The sequence below is a fragment of the Poecilia reticulata genome, chromosome 12 (genome assembly GCF_904066995.2).
Source record: "Poecilia reticulata chromosome 12, P_reticulata-male-v2, whole genome shotgun sequence".
Lineage (NCBI taxonomy): Eukaryota > Metazoa > Chordata > Actinopteri > Cyprinodontiformes > Poeciliidae > Poecilia > Poecilia reticulata.
The window spans coordinates 4,013,246-4,032,702 of record NC_088841.1 but is presented as its reverse complement, the minus strand read 5'-3'; the positions used below and the strand labels follow the sequence as shown (position 1 = coordinate 4,032,702).

Sequence of the window (19,457 nt, the reverse complement as noted above, 5' to 3'; positions counted from 1 at the left end):
GTTTGATCTTATTTCTTGTCTGGTATAATTCTACTTTCAGTCAGATCCCTTCAGCAGCCTGTTTCCATGTAATTCAACACAAGTCGTGTTTACAGACAGAAGTCTTAACGAGGAGTTTCTCTCATCCATCTGGTGTTTCTGCTCTCCAGAGTGTGAATGAGATGTTTGTGAAGAGAAAGGAGAGCCTGATTTGGCTCAAACTCAGTTTCTGTTAAAGCATGAAAAGAATGTAAAAGCACATTAATACAGCAAAAATATATCTAAACTATCTGCTTTTTTTTCTTTTCTTCTGTTTTCCCTGTGGGTGCAGGTCCTTGGGCAGTCTCCAGCAGGCACTGGTGTGCTTCGAGAAGCGGTTGGTGGTGGCCCACGAGCTGGGCGGCGAGGGTGGGGGGAAGGCGCAGGCTTACGGGGAGCTGGGCACCCTGCACAGCCAGCTGGGGAACTACGAGCAGGCCCTGTCCTGTCTGGAGCACCAGCTCAGCATCGCTCGCTCAGCAGGGGTAAGGTTCACACTGCCAGGCTGCCAATCTGGCAGGAAATAGTATTTGTGAAAAATGTATATCGGAGACAGTAATAATCCCTCGTTTCATGGGGCAGGATAAATCCCTGGAGGCCGAGGCGAGCGGCGCTCTGGGAGGCGTTTATCAGCTGATGGCAGACAACGAAACTGCTCTGCAGGTTTGTGCTATGCTGCTCTTTATTTCTATCTGTATAGTCAGCTCAGCATAAAGAGCAGAGACAGGTGAGGAAACGTCCAGAGCTGTATACAGTGTCCAAAAGTTGTGTTCAAGTGAAAATTGCACCACATCAACATGTTTCTACTCAAGTTAAAGTAAAAAGAAACGACTCAAGTAAGAGCGGTTTGGTAAAAATCAAGTACTTAGTAAGAAATCAAAACATCTTTTAATGTTTAAAAAAGACCAAATCTTGTTTTTTCAAAGCTGCTGTGTGTACATTTTTAAAAATTATTTTTTTAATGTATTTGTTGGAACTGTCAAAATGCCATAACAGAATGATATGAGGCAGATAATCTGTGACAAATATCCATCTCCTCTGCCTAACTCGAAACAACCAATCAGAGCCAGGAGGCGGGTCTTAGTGCTGTCAATCATCCCTCGTGTGTCATTGCTCATTCATTCTTTCTCTTCCCCCTTTGCTCTCTGCTGCACTGCAGCTAGCATAGTCTGTTGTGAATGCTAAGGCTAGTTAGCATAACCACTGATGACTTCAGATAAACAGTTTTCCAATTGTTTCTCCACCTTTAGCACATTTAGAAGCACATACACAAGGTTGATTGAGTCATTCAGTGAAGTTCGTCACAGTAGGCCTGTCACTATAACCAATTTTGCTGGACTATAAATTGTCCCAGAAGATATTGCGATAAATGATAATATTGTTGTTCTGGACCATTTTCAAGTAATACAATGTTAATGGCAAATTAATGAAGGAACACATTCTCACTGATGAATAAATTTCATATTCTAATGAACATTTTACGCTGAAACTGGAAGACTTTTTAAATATCCAAAACAAAACAACAGAAACAACAAATAAAATAAACGATGAAGGCTCCATGACAGAATAAGGGCTGGTTGAGACCAAAGCACCAGACTGAAGCCTTCTGTCATGAAACGATTTAGTAGAAAGAGAAAAACAGTAAATCATGGAAATGGAAATTATTTAGCTTATTAAATTATTTTCATTTACCAGGCCATTTATTGATTTATTACTTGTTGTAAGAGGCCTAACTCACAGTGTGTATCCAGAAATTTTACTCAAATAAGAGGCAGACAGGCTTCCTTTACACACACAGCTGATTAAAGTGATATGATGTGATTAAGCCTGCTGTTCCGGCTGCAGTGGCACCAGAGGGCGCTGAGCATCGCCGAGCAGACGGGCTGCGTGAGGAGCCAGGGCCGCGCCTACGGCAACCTGGGCCTGACCTACGAGGCTCTGGGGAACTACGAGCGAGCCGTGGTGTTTCAGGAGCAGCACCTCAGCGTGGCGGCGCAGACCAACGACCTGACGGCCAAAACTATGGCCTACGGAAGCCTGGGGAGGACACACCACGCCCTGCAGAACTACACTCAGGCTGTGATGTACCTGCAGGAAGGTGATGCACAAGATACACACACGCACGCACGCACGCACGCACGCACGCACACCTTCAGGTATTCAGACGCAAACAGTTTCTCTTCTTTGCCAATAGTTTGCAAGCTTTACTTTTGCAAAGTGTTGTGATTTCTATCGATTAAATATTTCATAATTGCCTCATAAAGTTTTGCTATTTGTTTGTTTTCAGAGCAGGAAAATTAGAGATGCACTGATCCGATACTAATATTTGTATCAGTGCTGACATCACTACACTTTGGTTGCTAGGTGAGGGGCGGCGCCCGCCGACCGTGACGTCAATATCAGGAGGCTTTTGAAACCGAAATACTTTAAATTATTTTCTTTAAGCACTTGGACTGTTTCCAGAAGCAGCAGAAATCATAACTACAAAAACATGCAAAAGGTACATGTGGCACAATAGGTCACATAAAAAAAAACACTTGAAACTGAAAAAAGTTACAAAACTACTTTAGTTTTAATATAAATTAGAACTTTTTGCTTTATTTACTGCATTTTTTAAACTTAAATTGTAAATTGATGTTCGTATTTATTGCTTTTAGACAATTTAGTCATTTTAATCTCAAACCCAGCAAGTTTACAGTACTACCTACAGCTCCAAATTTAAATTATTTGAATTGCTAACATTTGCTAACTCTTTTTATAGTGTACTTTGAGCTATTTTTAGATTTTGCAGAGTTATTAATGTCATCTGAAAAACCTTTTCTGGTGAAATAATCTGTGTGCTCTTATAACATCATCCACAATTAAAACTGCTGCAGCTTCATTCAGTCCAAATCCAAACTTAAGCAGCTTTAGTTAACCTGTTATTTGATCATTCCTGACCTCTGTGTGTCTCTCAGATCCTTTGGCTGTAAATTGATCATTACCTCCACAAGCAGCACAGCTCTCAGCGTTGAGGTGAGGAAACGTTTGGAAATGAGCCTCCAATTAACCCCCACGGGGAAAACACACAGAAGAGCGCGCAACCTCGAAGGAGATGAACACACACAGAGGCGGGAATGTTTTCTTTATCTGATGAGATTCTGCTCAATCCGAGGCCCTAATGAGAACTAAACCGAAGCGGGTGAGACCGCCCGCGCCCCTCCCAGGAGCCGACATCAAACATGTCTGGGACAAACCGAAGACAAGAGAGAGAGAGAATACAGCGAGTCTGAATTTGAATGAGCTGATCAAAAACGAGAGGAAAGGAACAGTGGGAGAAAGTGAATGATGCATCCAAGCATCACGGGCTAATCAGCGGAGCCTGCTTCAGAGCAGCAACAGTTGTCGCAGTTTTTGTTGTTGTTGTTGTTGTTTTTATGAGCCATCGTCTGATCTCTGTGGTGTGATTCCCTCCCAGGTCTGCGGCTGGCTGAGCAACTGAGCCGGAGAGAGGACGAAGCCAAGATCCGCCATCGCCTCGGGCTTTCACTGTGGGCCGGCGGCAACCTGGAGGAGGCACAGCACCAGGTTTATGACGTTATTACGTTTCAAGAAATGAGAAGCAGGAATGCCGCTATGTCACTTAGTCCACTGTAACACAATTAATAAACAACAAAGGTGTGTAGAGTAGCCAAGAGAATTAGCACTACTTCACACGATGGCTAATAAGGGTCACTGAGGAAAAAAAAGAGGAGGGAATTTCTGCTGAAAAAACTCCCAGGCCCCCAGGGGGCGTTCAGAGGACGGCAGGGGGCGCTGGCGGACATTTTTACAAAAGGGGGGCGCTGGGATGCCTTTCTGGGATGATGCCCTCACTGTGTATCCCTCTGAAAAATGAACCCATTTAAATAAAGAAATACCCCCATGGTGATACCTCGATAGAGAGCGTTCATTTTATAGCGTTAACACCGGAGCTGTAAGTGGTCCGGTATGAAACGGGTGGTAGAACAACGCAGCACTTTTAAATTTCAATAATCATAATGCAGAAATTGTTGTTTTAAAGGTTTATGTCAGTCTGCCTTTTCCCCATCGATACGCTTCCCGACCGCCCTGCACCTTAGGGGCTTAAAAAAAAAAGACGCGCACATTGCGTAAAACTCTGAAACAGGAGAAGCGGGACATAAAACGGAGCGACGAACTAGATGTGAATTATGGCATAAAAACATAGAATCCGACGCTGAACAGTGAAAAAAATTAACACATGATGTGAAACGCACGACGATTAGGCGGCGCAGCAGGTGATGAGTGAAGATTACTGATGGTGAGGGTCAATAAATGATCAAATAAATCTAGCAACAGGAAAGAAACTAAAGTGGACATAGTAATAAACCAGGAGAGGATAATACTAATCAAATGAAACTAAATGGAAATGAATGAAGAACAAAATGCAAGAATAAACCTAGAAACTAAAGTAAATACAGAGGAATAATTTGTATGGCAAGACCTTTCGAGCAATAATTAATACAGAGGACTGTATGGCAAGAATAAACAGACACTATTTCCAGATAAAAGGTAAAATAATATTGTTGAAGTGCCATGGGTTTGTTGAGACCACATCTAGTACTGAGAATAAATATATCTTACAGACCATAACAGTAAAGAACTGAAAACTTATTTATGTTTTTAATTAGATTTGATATATTTATTTCTTCAATATTATTTTTCATGTCAGTGTTAATGTCATGAGGCTAATGACTCCATGACACTTTCAATTTGACTCATTAGGATTTGATTAAGAACCAGATTTGTTCTTTGTAATTTCTGTCCAGTAAAACTATTAATCTATAATCAATAGACAGGTCTATATAAAGATATAATCCATGTTTCTGTCTCATATTTGTATGGCATTAAAAGGACCTGGAACTTTTGTTTTCCCACTGAAAGCTCAGGTTTGCACAATAAATGCCATGTGGGTGAAATTTTATGGATGATTCTCTGATGTCCCATTCTCCTGAAGGCAGCACAGAGCTGCACCACCAGAAACTGACAAACACTGAAGAGAAGAAGAGTTATGATTAATGTAGTTACAGTTCTATCCATGTTTTAATGTTGCAGAGCTCAGTCGTTATGCAAATAGACCAAAGTTTAAACTGGCATGTTGAACATCTTTTATCTGGTCATTTTGTGGAAGATTTAACAACTAGAAAATGGCAAAGAATAAGAATATTTTTTCCACTCTGATTGGCTGCTGTTAGGCCTACAAATTTTAACTTGAATGTTCATTGCATTTTTCATAGACGCTTGTGAAAATAATTTCTATTCACATAATATTTTTGTTCTCTGGGAAATTATTTGATGATAAATACAGAAGCAAGCATAAAAATCAAAGCATCTACAATAGTGATAGTAATATTAATGATAAAATAATGGTCAGTGCAAAGTAGCCTGCAAATTATTTGGTGGGGGCGGCTAGGGGGGCGCTGGCCCAAAAAAGGTTGGGAAACACTGGGTCTAGATAAAGCATGGAAATATCTGAGTTTGAAAAGTTGAACATCTTAGACTTTTGGGAATTTGCAGAGAAACTAAAAAATGTCCAAGTTTTTTTCAAGAAAATATTTGCGTGTTTTTTAGTTTTTTTTTTAAGAACGCTTCTGAGCTTAATCTCAAAATTTCTACTTTTTTAAAGCAGATTTCTGAGTTTTTAAGCTCAGAAGTTTTTAAGCTCAGAAGTTTTCTCTCTTTTTCAGAGATGATTTGATGGAAATTTATTCCATTTATTTCTGTTTACAATGGCTTCAATACGCCGGCGTAACTTCAACATATTTTACAAAAACAAGATTATTAAACCTGTATTGTTTACCCTAATTATCTTGGTCATTGAGTAATACAACTAGCAAAACCTGCTTTTTTTCTTTCTTATAACTAGAGCGCAATTTTTAGTAATGCCTAGATTCAGGTTCAGACTAACAGAACCCAGTGTAAGTGCATTTTTTTCTCATACTTTATGGAATATAGCTTTTTTTTAAAGTAACTATTTACCAAACATGAAAGATGAAACAGTAACAGTGGAGTGTCAAATACTCATCCAGTATTGATCAGCCGCACAGTTCAGCCCTTTTTATTTTGATACTTCTTTTCCTTACTGATTTCTAGTTGCTGCATTAATTGATCATTTCTGAGCTTATGAAGGCTGTGTGCTGGCACCACCCAGTGGTTAGCATTGTAACTGCAGGGATACTGAAGTTTTAACCATTTGAGATCAGTAAGTTCTGCTTGAAATATTTTTACAAAAAAAAAAGACAATATAATGAAAGTGAGAGAAAAGCATGTGAATTATGTTCTGAATGTGAAGTTTTCAGTGGAAGGTTTGTTCATGTTGTGTGATTGTTGGATCGTTTTGTTTGGTTCCAGCTGTACAGAGCTTCTGCGTTGTTCGAGACAATCCGCCATGAGACGCAACACAACCTGGATTACAAGCTGTCCTTGTTTGATCTGCAAACCAGCTCGTATCAGGCTCTCCAGAGAGTCCTCGTCAGCCTAGGTGAAATGTTTTACCACTCTCTGGCTTTTTCTTTTTATTATTATTATTTTCAAACATGAGATATAACTTTGCACCAAAGCTTGTTTGATCCATCTTCATGCGCTGGTCCATTCTTCCAGGGCGGCACGACGAGGCTCTGGCCATAGCCGAGCGGGGGCGCACTCGAGCGTTTGCCGATCTGCTGGTGGAACGCCAGAGAGGAAGTAGGCAAGCGGCCGGCGCCGACCCTTACATCCCGGTCACCGTGGAGCACATCCTGGAGACGGTCAACGGTCAGAAGGGGCTGATCCTCTACTATTCGCTGGCTGGAGGCTTTCTCTACAGCTGGCTCATATCTCCAGGCACAGGTACGCAGCTGAGTCCACACGGAACCGGCTCTTCCACATTATCCTGACTCCCATCAAAACGCTGGATCAATGATATGTTGCAAATCTATCTCTTCTTGTAAGCTCTTCAGATTTTGATCCATATTCGTGATGTGGTATTTGATCATATTATTCACCGAAGAAACAAAAAATCAGGATTTTTATGGCATCATCTAATGCAGAGTTGTTCAAATTTTATTTTTAAATCTTTTGTTGATGTTTATTTATGATTGTAAAATCATAAATGGACATTTTTATACAAATGTAATCTACTTTTTCAGTCATTACAATAAAATATAAGTTAAAATAACCCATTGAAGATGGAGATGGAAGATTGAAACAAAACAAAGAGTCTTTTTCCACAGAAGGGAAATTCAGTAAAATTTTGTTTGCCACGCCCGACTTTCTGATTGGCTGCCTGTCAAATTTCTGAAGTTGTTTTGCTTGTCAATTTAGAAACAGAAAAGTTTATGATAAGAATAAGACCAAATGAAGCGTCAAGCAGCGCTGCTGTGGAGAACTAAATTAAATACAATTTGGTGGGATTAATATAAAAATATGACATACTTTTTGTTTTGGACAAACAAAAAGTTTGTTCTAAAGAAAACATATTGAAACTGAAGAAAAGATTTGAAAGTAAAACTTTTTTTCAGTTTCAAACTTTTTTTTCTCCTCTGAACAAACTTTATGGCCCCAATTTAGCTCCGTAGGATTGTGGTGGAAATGTTTTTTCTGGTAATATGTTTAAAATTAAATTAATAAAATCATAACATGTTACCTGATCAAATGCTCCACCACATGTTATAATCTAATGATCATTGAAAAGTGAGGGAAAAATTCAATGTTTTTTGACACATTGTGTAGCTTTGTCTGTGGGTTTGCCAAATGTTTCCCCAGACAGAAGCTGAAGCCGTTTGGGGGCCACGGCATGATAAAGGTCGGGGGCCCCTTATCATGCCGAACTCCTTAGCTCTGTTTCAGTTCGCTCATGTCAGGTAAACAAACTGCTCAAACTTGTCGCGTGCCCTTCCTGAACCCTGCGACAGGCATCGTGAAGTTCAATGAGGCGTACCTGGGAGAGGCGGGGCCCGAGGCCTCTGAGTTCCAGGATGGCAGTGGGAGCCCACACGGTGGAGGCCCCGTGTCTCTGGATCAGTACATCTGCAACGCCAGAGAGGCTCTGGGAGTGGACAGCCATCACAGCAGGTAGAGGCTGACGCAGAGACAGATCAATCAGAAATCAGAACTTTAGCTCCATAAAGAGGTTCCTGTGAAAATGGATTCAGATGATTTGACTTCCTGCCCAGGGCGGCATGACCTCAGGGGTGGGGGAGGGGGGAGACTAAGACTGTACTCAAGAGTAGAACTACTTCAACATATTTTTACTCAAGTCAAAGTAAAAAGTATTCATTCAAGAAATGACTCAAGAAAGAGTAAAAAAAGTATTTTGTGAAAACTCTTGTCCAGTTCTGAGTAACTGATCAAATTATCAGTCATTTAATATTTAAAAATGAGATCATCAGACGGACCAAAATGTAAAGTTAAGTGGAAAGTTTTGTATTTAAAGGACCAAAATGACAATAATTCATATAAGCAACAACAACAAAAATTCCAAATCAGTTTCTTTTGATAAAAAAAAAAACTTATGAAACTTTAATAAAAACTCCAGGTGAGTGTCTGAGTCTGGTGAGTTTTTGGTTAAAACATGTTGCAGGTAGAAAATTCAGAAATTTTACTCAAGAGTAGAGATACTTCATAATAAAGTTACTGAAGTAAAAGAAGTATAAGATGTACTCCTAAAAGTATTTTTTTTCCAATAAGTTTCTCAAGTAAATGTAACTGAGTAAATATAACTAGTTACTTCCCAACTAAGCTGTGTATCGATTAATTATGTTTATCCAGTGGGGAGTGGGCGCCCCCTAGTGTCAGGCACAGTGTTGGCAAGTATTGCTGTACTTTTGCTAAATTGAGCACAAGTGAGATTTCTGTTGCATCTGCAGCTCAGAGATTTCAAAATTCACTTCAGATGTGATGAGAAAGAGGTTCTAAAAAGAAAGTAGTCAACCCGACTGCGTACCACTGAACATGAATCTGTGTTTTCAGAGTGTGCTCTGGCAGTGAGACGGAGAGTGAAGCTGGAGATCTGCTGGAGCAACAGTTTGAGGAGCTGAACAACAATCTGGCCTCCGCCACCGATCCAACCGGCTACCTCCGCATGGTGTCCAGAAATAACCGCTTCAACAGGTTCCACTGCAGCTTTCAATAATGGCTTTTCACTCGCATGCAGTAACTACAGCAAAAATACGTACATTTAGGCGTTTTGTGTATATAAAATCTTCTGGTGTAAACCGCTTTCAGGTTTCAGTCAGGTTCTTTTTTCTGATTTTAAAATTTGTAACACTACTACTTTATTTTTTCTCATTGGTATTATTTGCAATAAAAGCCTTTCAATATTAAACACTAAAATTTGTAGCACAATTTGAATTATTTGTAACAACAACAACAACAAAATCTTCTTTAAGAGAAATCTTTTTTTTTTTTTTTGATATCCAAACTGGTCCTGGGTAATAACTCGTACCTTTTGTTGTTGTTGAGTACACCATGCTTGGAAACCTTTTAGTATGTTATCTTTAGAGGTGCACTGATTTCAGTTTTCTGGCCGATCCTTAAAACACCTGACCTGCTGATTACAAGTTTGGTCGATACAGATATTTTGTTTTGTCTTAAAAGTTGCTAAATATAGCGACAAAGTTGCTAAGTTGGCAACAGTAGGGTGACTGTTGTTGGATAAGGTCCGTTTCATCACCCAAAGTGAAGGAAATCTGGGCCGATTTAGCCCTTGTTATTTTCCTTACAAGGAAAATGAAGTATCTACTCCAATACGGGAAGCTGCTGGGTGTAATTCCTGGGCAAACCTTCATAGACCCATCAGTCTGAACACTAACTCTCAATGAAAGCGTATTTCTAATCCCGTTAAGTCTGTATATTCCATGTTTTATGTAAATGTCCTCCAACAGGAGCTGTCGGAGCATGACGAGCCTTTACAGCTCCACCGTGTCTCCAGTGAAGGACGGCTTATCTCCAGTTTGCCGACCGTCTAACGTTGGCAAACCTCCTCTACGAGCCCTCTACGACCTACTCATCGCTCCCATGGAAGGGGTGTGTGTGTGTGTGTGTGTGGGGTGTGTGTGTGTGTGTGTGTGTGTGTGTGTGTGTGTGTGTGTGTGTGTGTGTGTGTGTGTGTGTGTGTGTGTGTGTGTGTGTGTGTGTGTGTGTGTGTGTGTGTGACACGGCTCCTTTTCTGTCATTCTTTCATTTGAATGTTGAGCTTTCATGTTTTTTGTTTTTTTTAATATCTTTAATGTTTCTGCTGCAGGGTCTGATGCACAGCAGTGGATCTGTTGGCAGGAACAGGCAGCTTGTGGTAGTTCTGGAGGGAGAACTGTACCTGATCCCCTTTGCCTTGCTGAAAGGCAGCTCCTCCAATGAGTACCTGTATGAAAGGTTTAACATCATTTCTGTACCGTCTCTGGCCAGCCTGCAGGCTACAAGTAAGGTAGGCCCTTCATCCTGAGGAGGGCAGTAGAGCGCACAACTCCAATGTAAAAAAAAAATGGAGAAAATGGGTGGTCAGTTTTGAAGAACTACAAGAAATGGAAATAACCAGCACTCCAAAAATATACAGAAAATTTTTAAAGTGGTGAATAAAAGAACACGTTTCAACACATTCATATGTTCTTTAATTTTAGAGAGTATTGTTGTTGTCATTGCTTATGCTTGTTCATGTCAGATGTCTGTTGTGGGACTGATTGCCCAGCTTGATTCTGATTGCCTTACATGCCCTTTAATCTCTCTATAGACACATTAGCTGTGTTTACATTGACCACAAAATGCACAAATTGGGATTATGAAAATATATTTGCTTAATGGAAATTTTAAGAAAGAATCTTAATTTTCAATAAAAGGATGTTGCGCTAGGATGAAGTGTTTTTTTTGGTCATATTGGAAATAGTGTATTTAAGCAAAACTGCAATAGAAACACTTTTTTGCATCACACAAGTCACACAATCAACAACCAGATGTCGCTACTGGCGGAAATGACAAAGAAGGCGACAGGAAGTGGTTGGATAATGACGCTGCGGCAAGATTCTTAATGACTTACTAAGTGTGAACAAACTTATTTACATGTGATTTTAATCGTGTTTCTTATTTAATGAAAACACAGCAATAGTGAAATTGTGTTTTTTCAACGTTAGCGGAATATCGACACACATATAATGGAAACACAGCTACTGTGTGTCAGAGTTCTGTAAGGGGCTGACATGACCTGCAGCAGAACCGCATTCTTTTATTGCCCACATTAAAACTTTTGTACACATTTTTGGAATCTTTATCATTCCTTTTTGTTTTTTAGGCGATTCATCTAATGACGTCACCTTTTGTAAAAAATAATAATATTTTTTTTTAATCGGTAAGTGTAATTGTTTGTGCGTTCTCCCTACAGCCTAACTCTCGCCCCAGCGGTCCCCTGCTGTGTCCGGACGGAGGGTCGGTGGCCGCCGTGGTCGGGGCCCCTCAGCTGCCTCCCAGCGTCATGGACCGCTGGCTGTGGGGGCCCTTACCCTCGGCCCAGGACGAGGCTCTGTCTTTGGGTGAACAGCTGGGCTGTCACCCCCTTACCGGGGCAAACGCCACCAAGGAGCGCGTCTTAGCGGCGCTGAGTCAGGCCGAGTGCGTTCACTTTGCGACCCACACGTCCTGGAAGCTCGCCGCCATCGTCCTGTCCCCCAACCATGAGCGAAGCGCCGGAGACGGGCCGCAGGAGAACGCTCTGCGCGGGACAGCGGCGTTAGCGGACGGCGCGGACCACGAGGGGAAGGTCGAGCGTTTGTTTCCCAGGAGTCACAGCAGCCCAGAGAGACTCCGAGGAGCGGAAGAAAGAAGCGAGGACGGGGAGAGTGTTTGCGGAGTGGAGAGTCTGTGCGACAGCACGCCGCTCCACGACTTCCTCCTCACTGCCGCCGACATCCTGGACCTGTGCCTCTCGGTCAAGCTGGTGGTTCTGAGGTATTCATGTTTGATAGTAACTAGTTATATTTACTCAATTACATTTACTTGAGTAACTTTTTGGGAAAAAAATTACTTTTAGGAGTATGTTTAGTATGCTGTTTGTCTATGTTGTACGTCAGTAATTTTATTATAAAGCATTTTTACTCTTACTTGATTTTTGGGTCAACCTACCCACCTCTGCAGATGCAGATGACGTCTGACTCGTTTGTTGTTTCAGGTCATACCCGGAGTCTAGCTGTAGAGTGACGGCTGACGGAGTGGTGGGTCTGACCCGGGCCTTCTTGGCTGCGGGCGTTCAGTGTGTGTGCGTGTCTCTGTGGCCGGTGCAGGTCGCTGCTTCCAAGCTCTTCATGCACACGTTCTACACGGCGCTGCTAAACGGCAGCAAAGCCAGCGTGGCTCTGACGGAGGCCATGAGGAACCTGCAGAGCAGCAAGCACTTCTCACACCCCTCCAACTGGGCTGGTGAGCTAAAAGAATAAAACATCCACCGATTCCTGATGGAATACTAAAGCTATCTCAAGTCAGCCTCTGTTCTGTGTGCGGACAGCAGTTTTCTTCCAAGCTAGCTTTGTATTAGCCGTGCAAATGTAAATTTGATCAGCTTGTGAGGGTGACCTGAGGTGGAGACACAATTACATAAAGGGCGCCATTTTTTAAAGTTACTGTCAAAATTCGACATCAGTGATTTGAGTTATTTGGGATACATAGGATGGGAAAAAAATGTGAGTTCATGTTTCAAAGTCATATTTTCACCATGTTATTTGTTCAGTTATACATGTCACAGTTTCAAACTCAATATCAGCTTAATATTTAATTTCAAACTAAATTTTTAGTTTGTATTTACAGCAACAGTGACTGAATAGAGGTTCTCAAAACTCAGCTTTTGTATGAATTTGCACATAAGTTATATATTTAGCAAAATACTTAATATTTATTATGTATAAATATTATTTATACTCGGCTAAATATTCATTTTAGAGCTAAATATTTAGCTTCAAAATAAATATTTTGCTCTCTAAATATATATTTAAGATATTTATTATTTTTAATGTTATTTTGACAAAAGACTAAATATGCAATTTCAAATGGAATACTTAACTTGCTACATATTTAATTTGAACCTCCAAGTAAAATCTTTAGCTTGCAGCAAAAGTATTTATTTTTTTTAATGTTATGACTAAATATTTATCTTCAAACTAACTATTTAGCTTCCAAGGAGATATTTAGTTTGCTAACTAAATATTCAATTTGGAGCTAAATATTTAGTCTACATTGCAGAGTGAAAACAATACATGTTTATGTAGTTGAGCTCATAAACAATAATTTTATAATTGAAAATGTTGCTTATTTTGTCGATGTATAGTTTTAATTAATTAATTAATTAATTACAGACCCCTCAGTTAACTCAATTAAAAACCTCAATGTTATATTTCACTTTCAAAGACCTGATTAACATTGACATCGTCACAAAATGCCATACACACTTGAGACTGGAACCTTTAATTATGTTAGTTTTATGCACACTTATGTCTAACTATCAGTGTTTAATTTAGCATCAGTTCGACAGCCAAAATACAACTATTCATACATATATATCTGTATTTAGAGACAGCAAGCGTTTACCATGGAGCGTTAGGAGTTTAAAGAACTACGTGTGTGGAGGCTGAAAGATGTTTTTGAAGCTAATCTGGACTGTTCCTCTCTAATGTGCAGGTTGTAGTTTTGTAATGTTTCTCTCAGAAATGGGTTTGTGTCCCTTGGATCCTGTAGGCCGACGTCGTTTTGTTTCTGCTGTTCCAAACTAACTCTTAGTGATTTTTCTGTGCCGCCCTGCTGTGCGTCTTCCTCCAGGTTACCTGCTGATAGGCAGCGATGTGAAGCTGAACAGCCCCATGTCGCTGGTGGGTCAGGCCCTGGCAGAGATCCTGCAGTACCCAGAGAAAGCCCGGGACGCCCTCAGGGTGCTGCTGCACCTGGTGAGCTGCCGTGATATAAAGAACTGATATATATTTTTATCTTTCTGGTTTTATTTTTGTTGTTTTCTTGTCGAAGCAGTAGTGAAATATATGTATAATGTCAGTATTAATTACTGACCATAGCAGCAGTATTAATATTGGTATCAATATAGACCCAAATTTTCATAATTACTTTATTTTTTACAAATATTTTTTTACCTTTATTTATACAGATTATCTAATTGAGATTCAACATCTCATTTACAAAAAATATCCTGATTTGTGTAAAGAAAAACAAAATTACAAAGCAAACAAGCAATGTAGAAATTAGACTCAATTTTACTTTTTCTTTTCATTTTCCATTAATTTCGACATCCCACAGGAGATGTATTCATCTTTTCTGCAAATGTTTTCTGTTTTTCTTAATTTTGAATTTCACAAAGAGATATGTAATTAATTTCTTTAAAAAAATGACAACAAATTTCCTGAAGTAGGCACTTTAAAGTGTTTTGTTTGTTTGTTTTTTAAAACATTTTGTGGCTCTACACAGGTCTAATTTAGCCGATCTTAAGGCAGACATTGCTGTTTTGTTATTTCTCTCCTCAGGTAGAAAAGTCACTGCAGCGCATTCAGAGCGGTCACTGCAACCCCATGTACACGTCGCAGCAGAGCGTGGAGAACAAGGTGTGTGCCTGCGTGTGTGTGTGTGTGTGTGTGTGTGTGTGTGTGTGTGTGTGTGTGTGTGTGTGTGTGTGTGTGTGTGTGTGTGTGCGTATGAATGCCAGGCTGTGCTCCCGCTCTGCCGCTCCTCCCCTCATGTCTCCCTCTCCACCCGTTAAGGTCGGCGGCGTTCCTGGGTGGCAGGCCCTCCTGTCCGCTGTGGGCTTCCAGCTGGAGGTCTCCGGCTGCGGTGGCGGACTCCCTGCGGCCGTGTTCTTCCCGACCTCTGACCCCGGAGACCGTCTGCAGCAGTGCAGCACCACGCTGCAGGCTCTGCTCGGTAACACAGCTGTTTTCAATATTCCACTTGTACCAAGACATTTTTCACGTTATAAGTTAATTAATCTTCCAGTGGAGTTTGAACTTTTTTATGAATATTGAGGAATTATTGACTTAAAATAAGCCTCTATATTTTGCTATAAAGTTACTTTTAAGTTAGTTTGTCTTATTTCAAGTGTGGTGAGATATTTGCACTAGAAACTAGACCAAAATTACTTGGTAAGATTTTGTTTATTTGGGGAATACCTATTAGCTGAGTATGAAATATTTTAATTAAACAAATAAAGTTCTGTGTAAATTGTTGTATATGAGAAACTTAAAAAGGGTTTTGCATGTTTGCATTAATGAAAGAAAGGCATCGCTTAAAAAATATACCAAAACAAAGCATTTAGTCTGTTTTTAGCAATCAGACCAGGAATTGTTTCAATGTTTTTATAAAAACTTGCTGTGTGAATTTATTCATTCATTTAAAGCAGATCTGAGAGCAGCAGAATCGGCTTCTCAATAAAAGTTCCCGTATAGTTATGGTTTTATTTACTGTGAAATAAAAAAGAAGTGAAACGCTTGATTGTTTCTAATTTATCAGGAATATTTTTACCCTCATTAAGAATAAACAAAATATCCATCTGCGTCAACTGACTATGGATTAGGTGAGACAGATCTGTGCCACTCTTGAATTGCAGTCATTTGACACTCCTGGCCTAAAACCTTGGAAAGATTTATGTTTGATGTGTTTGATGTTTTAAAAATAACTAGCTGTGGACTACTCATGTTCAGATCAAAAAGCAAAAAAAGGCTCCAGAAACGATGCAGATTTTAAGTCAGTATTAAATCTACAGTGTTCCTGTTGAAGCTCTACTAAAGCTCATATGTTCCCCGCAGGTCTGACTCCTCCGGCTCTGCAGGCTCTATGTAAGCTGGTCACAACATCTGAAGCAGGAGAGCAGCTCATTCACAAGGTACAGCGGCGGCTCTCGCATCTTCACGCGACATCTGAAGGAAAAATGCTATAAATTGATTTTTAATAGTTTTTTTAAATTAAAAAAAATAAAAATAAATCTGTTTTCCAAGCTGGAAAATCCAACAAGATTGTGTTGATGAAAGTTCTCAAAGGAAATCTGTTCTACTACATTTTCCTGTCCTGGCGGTTTTAAAGGTTTGCTGGTATCGATTATTAAGAGAATTTGTGGATTTGAAACACAATTGAGCAATAAATCAAATCTGCATGACAGTTTAGATTCCAAACAAATAAATAAAAAAACATGTGCTCATTAAATTCAACAAAAAAAAAAAAATCATAATTACTTCAGAGCACTTCTTTCAAAAAATTCTCCATCTCTGCATATTTTTTTGCTGTTGTTTCAACATGTTGAATATTTGCGTAACTTTGACTATGTTGATGCATGTTGTAGAATTTCATCGGCTGGGTGTCCCTTCAGCATTTCCATGTTCCATTGACTCCAATTCAAAATGGATTTTAAATTTAAATTCACTACTCAGCGGCGCTCCGGCCATTTGGGTGCCATTGTCACATCCACTTGGAATATGATTTCTATTCTATTTTTTTATCTCTAATGTTGAAATATTATTTTAAAATTTCAAAACTTGTTGCTGGTAGTTAAAAATTGTATGACTAGCATCTTCATGGACCAGACAGCCAGTGTTCATGGACATGCAGACACATGTCCATGAACACTAGCCATAATGGCATAAAACAAACCAGTTATTGCATAATTAGGTATCTATTCTTCTTCTTCTTCTTCTTCTTCTTCTTCTTGAAAACTCCTAACCATATTTGCAAGAACAGATCATGTCTGAGCTGAAGCCTCAGCACTTAGACAGGAAGGAGTTCAACATTCCAACTAGTTGATTGGATATCTAAGCTAAGCGGTTGCCATGGCCGCCTCCTCTGAAGGGTGGGGCTCCGGACTCCCAGCTGCAGCACAGCAGAGAGGGAAAAAATGGAAGATCCAGCAGACATTTGTTTTTAATGTGGTGAAATTATTACCTCTCAGCCCTGATCCTAACATCCCAGTGAGCCTTTTCTATCTGGACATGTTCATCTCATATTTCCACATTTTTACCAGCTGTCAAACACATCGGTCCTACAGTTAAGGCAGGACACTGTCAGGCATCACTCTTTGCTTGTACGTCATCCTGACATTGCTACCAAACCACATCTTAGTTATCATTCATTGATACCATAAATGCATACATACGTGACAGAGTGTGAAGCACAAAATGCTGAAGTTCTGTATCCTCTTCTCTTACACTTGCGTCTCAAAGGCCGTGAAAAGCATGGTGGTGACGGTAAGTGTACTTGGTGTGATTTAGACTGAGATGTTTTATTTTATGCTATTGACTCTGTGTATGCTTCCAAATAGAAATATGTCAGAGGTAGGAAAGGCATTCAGGGAATGTGGTGGGGAAAAAAACCCAAACAATCAATCAATCCATGCTTCCTGTTACATCTCACTTCCTGTCTGAAGCTTCATCAGGTCCTGGTGCAGCTGCAGTCCGGCGACAAAGAGCAAGACTTCCCCCTGGCTCCCATCCAGGTGTCGATTAGCGTTCAGCTCTGGAGGCTGCCGGGCTGCCATGAGTTCCTGGCTGCTCTGGGTGAGCTGGCATTACAGGAAACTGAACTTCACCTGTGTTTTCTTCCATGCTATCATTCATACTTTGTGGCATTTGCTGTTTCAAGTGGATTCAAACACTGGCCGTTATGGCTTTTGCTGATTGGAATCACAAGTTTTAACCTACTTAATTGGAACTTCATGTAATAGACCAATACAACCAGTTAAGTTCCCCCACGTCTTCTTCAGATCAAACCAAATTGGTGTCAAACGTTTGTGCCGTTGTCATTTCAAAAGTGTCAATAAATGTTTCCAGAGGTTAAAAATAAATTGTTGTCAATCAACTGAGTGTAAAAAAAAAATGCCGCACAAACCTAGCACAGTCGATGGGAACGGTATTTTGTTTGGTTTTTTAAACGTGAACTCGCTGATTGAGTTTTGATGATTTCTGGAAACACTTATTGATATCTTCCAAATGTTAGCGGCACAAACAAAACACATCTGCTGCACAAACGTTGGACACCAATTTCATTCAATTTGAAGAAGGTGGGGGACCAACTTCACTCAGGTAATACAACAATGTTCTGTGTATGAAAAATGTAAAGTTAAGTTTTTGTTGTGTTTAGATTCGGATGTTTTTCAGATACACTTTAGGTTGACACTAGATACATCTTGTATTAACTTGTACTTTTCAGTGATCCTATAATTGTTATGCATCATTTGTTGTTAGTTGCCATTTTGTTTTCTCCCTTTCTGCGAGTCTGTAGGCCGACTTATATTGTATTGACTTGTGTTCCCTTTATGCTTCTTTCTCTCCTATACTCCCATCTCCTTATTTCCTTTTAAACCTTTTCCCCACCTTTCGCACTTTCCTTTCTTTTCTCCTTTCTTTTCCATCTCCATACCCATAAAATTTGAAATAAACCCAAAGCGATTTCTAATAAAGCCATAGCGAAACTTGTAATGCGCTACCAGAGAAAGTAAATCTGTAGGGCCTCGCCTTGCCACTGCTGTTTGTAAAAACAAACAAAGTTTAATTTATGAATTTCTGCTTAGCTTATTAGCCGACTCTGATATCGTGAGGCGTCTCGTGTTTGCAGGTTTTGATCTGTGCGAGGTCGGTCAGGAGGAAGTCGTGTTAAAGACGGGAAAACAGGCCAGCAGACGTAACATGCATTTCGCCCTTCAGGCCCTTCTTGCCCTGTTTGGTGAGAATAATGATTGTTTTTGTTTCTAAATCAAATTATTTTTAACTTTTTCACATTACACTTCTCTATTAATTGTCTTCCTTTTCTTATTAAGACTCCACGGAGCTTCCCAAGCGACTGAGCATGGACAGTTCGTCGTCTTTAGAGTCTCTGTCATCCTCCCAGTCGGCCTCCCAGCCTCAGTCTTTGCCCCTCTCTCTCAGCTGTTACCCTCCCCAGCCCTCCTTCTTACCCCCCGGCTGCTCCGACAACCTCTCCTGCGACGCCATCTCCGTCTACAGCCTCAGCTCCCTCGCCTCCTCCCTCAGCTTCCTGTCTCGGCCCGAGCCAGCGGGAAGTGACATCATCAGCCATCGCTCGCATCAACAGGAGCCAGAGAAGCAGGGTGGAGGAACGGGTCTGTACTACTCCTCGCAACGCCTGGCAAGAGGCCGGCTGGCCAATCACGGAGGAGCGTCGGCAGGAGGAGAGGACGAGGAGTACGAGGGCTTCTCCATTATAAGCAGCGAGCCGTTGGGGCGGGCGGGGAGGGAGTGCGACACACTCCCGCTCCCTGCGGGACACCGGCAGGGCAGAGGTGGTTCAGGCAGAGGGTCTGCGGTGGGCCAGACTCTGATAGTTTCCTCCAAGGGGAGCATCAGCACACCTACGTCCCCGCTCAAAGCTCCACCGCTGGCGCTGCTGGACCATCCAAGCTGCCAGGTCACCCAACAAATGTAAGTTCAGGATTAATTCAGTCAAAA

At 40.7% G+C, this 19,457-nt stretch overlaps 1 protein-coding gene across 4 annotated transcripts in view; it reads left to right on the top strand.

Moving 5' to 3' along the window:
* Positions 1–19,457, top strand: part of ttc28 (tetratricopeptide repeat domain 28) — a 124,325-nt gene that overhangs the window by 100,370 nt on the left and 4,498 nt on the right. For 3 of the 4 annotated variants that reach the window (XM_008423306.3, XM_081613233.1, XM_081613234.1), the window contains 20 exons: positions 311–503; positions 601–681; positions 1,864–2,116; positions 3,476–3,585; positions 6,409–6,538; positions 6,658–6,885; positions 7,950–8,109; positions 9,007–9,147; positions 9,921–10,062; positions 10,280–10,459; positions 11,408–11,970; positions 12,191–12,438; positions 13,828–13,952; positions 14,538–14,615; positions 14,772–14,931; positions 15,813–15,889; positions 17,217–17,240; positions 17,420–17,549; positions 18,607–18,714; positions 18,809–19,430. In XM_008423306.3, the coding sequence (XP_008421528.2) occupies positions 311–503; positions 601–681; positions 1,864–2,116; positions 3,476–3,585; positions 6,409–6,538; positions 6,658–6,885; positions 7,950–8,109; positions 9,007–9,147; positions 9,921–10,062; positions 10,280–10,459; positions 11,408–11,970; positions 12,191–12,438; positions 13,828–13,952; positions 14,538–14,615; positions 14,772–14,931; positions 15,813–15,889; positions 17,217–17,240; positions 17,420–17,549; positions 18,607–18,714; positions 18,809–19,430 (3,753 nt within the window). The remainder of the gene's footprint in view (positions 1–310; positions 504–600; positions 682–1,863; positions 2,117–3,475; positions 3,586–6,408; positions 6,539–6,657; positions 6,886–7,949; positions 8,110–9,006; positions 9,148–9,920; positions 10,063–10,279; positions 10,460–11,407; positions 11,971–12,190; positions 12,439–13,827; positions 13,953–14,537; positions 14,616–14,771; positions 14,932–15,812; positions 15,890–17,216; positions 17,241–17,419; positions 17,550–18,606; positions 18,715–18,808; positions 19,431–19,457) is intronic. The other variant, XM_081613232.1, reaches the window with a different exon arrangement.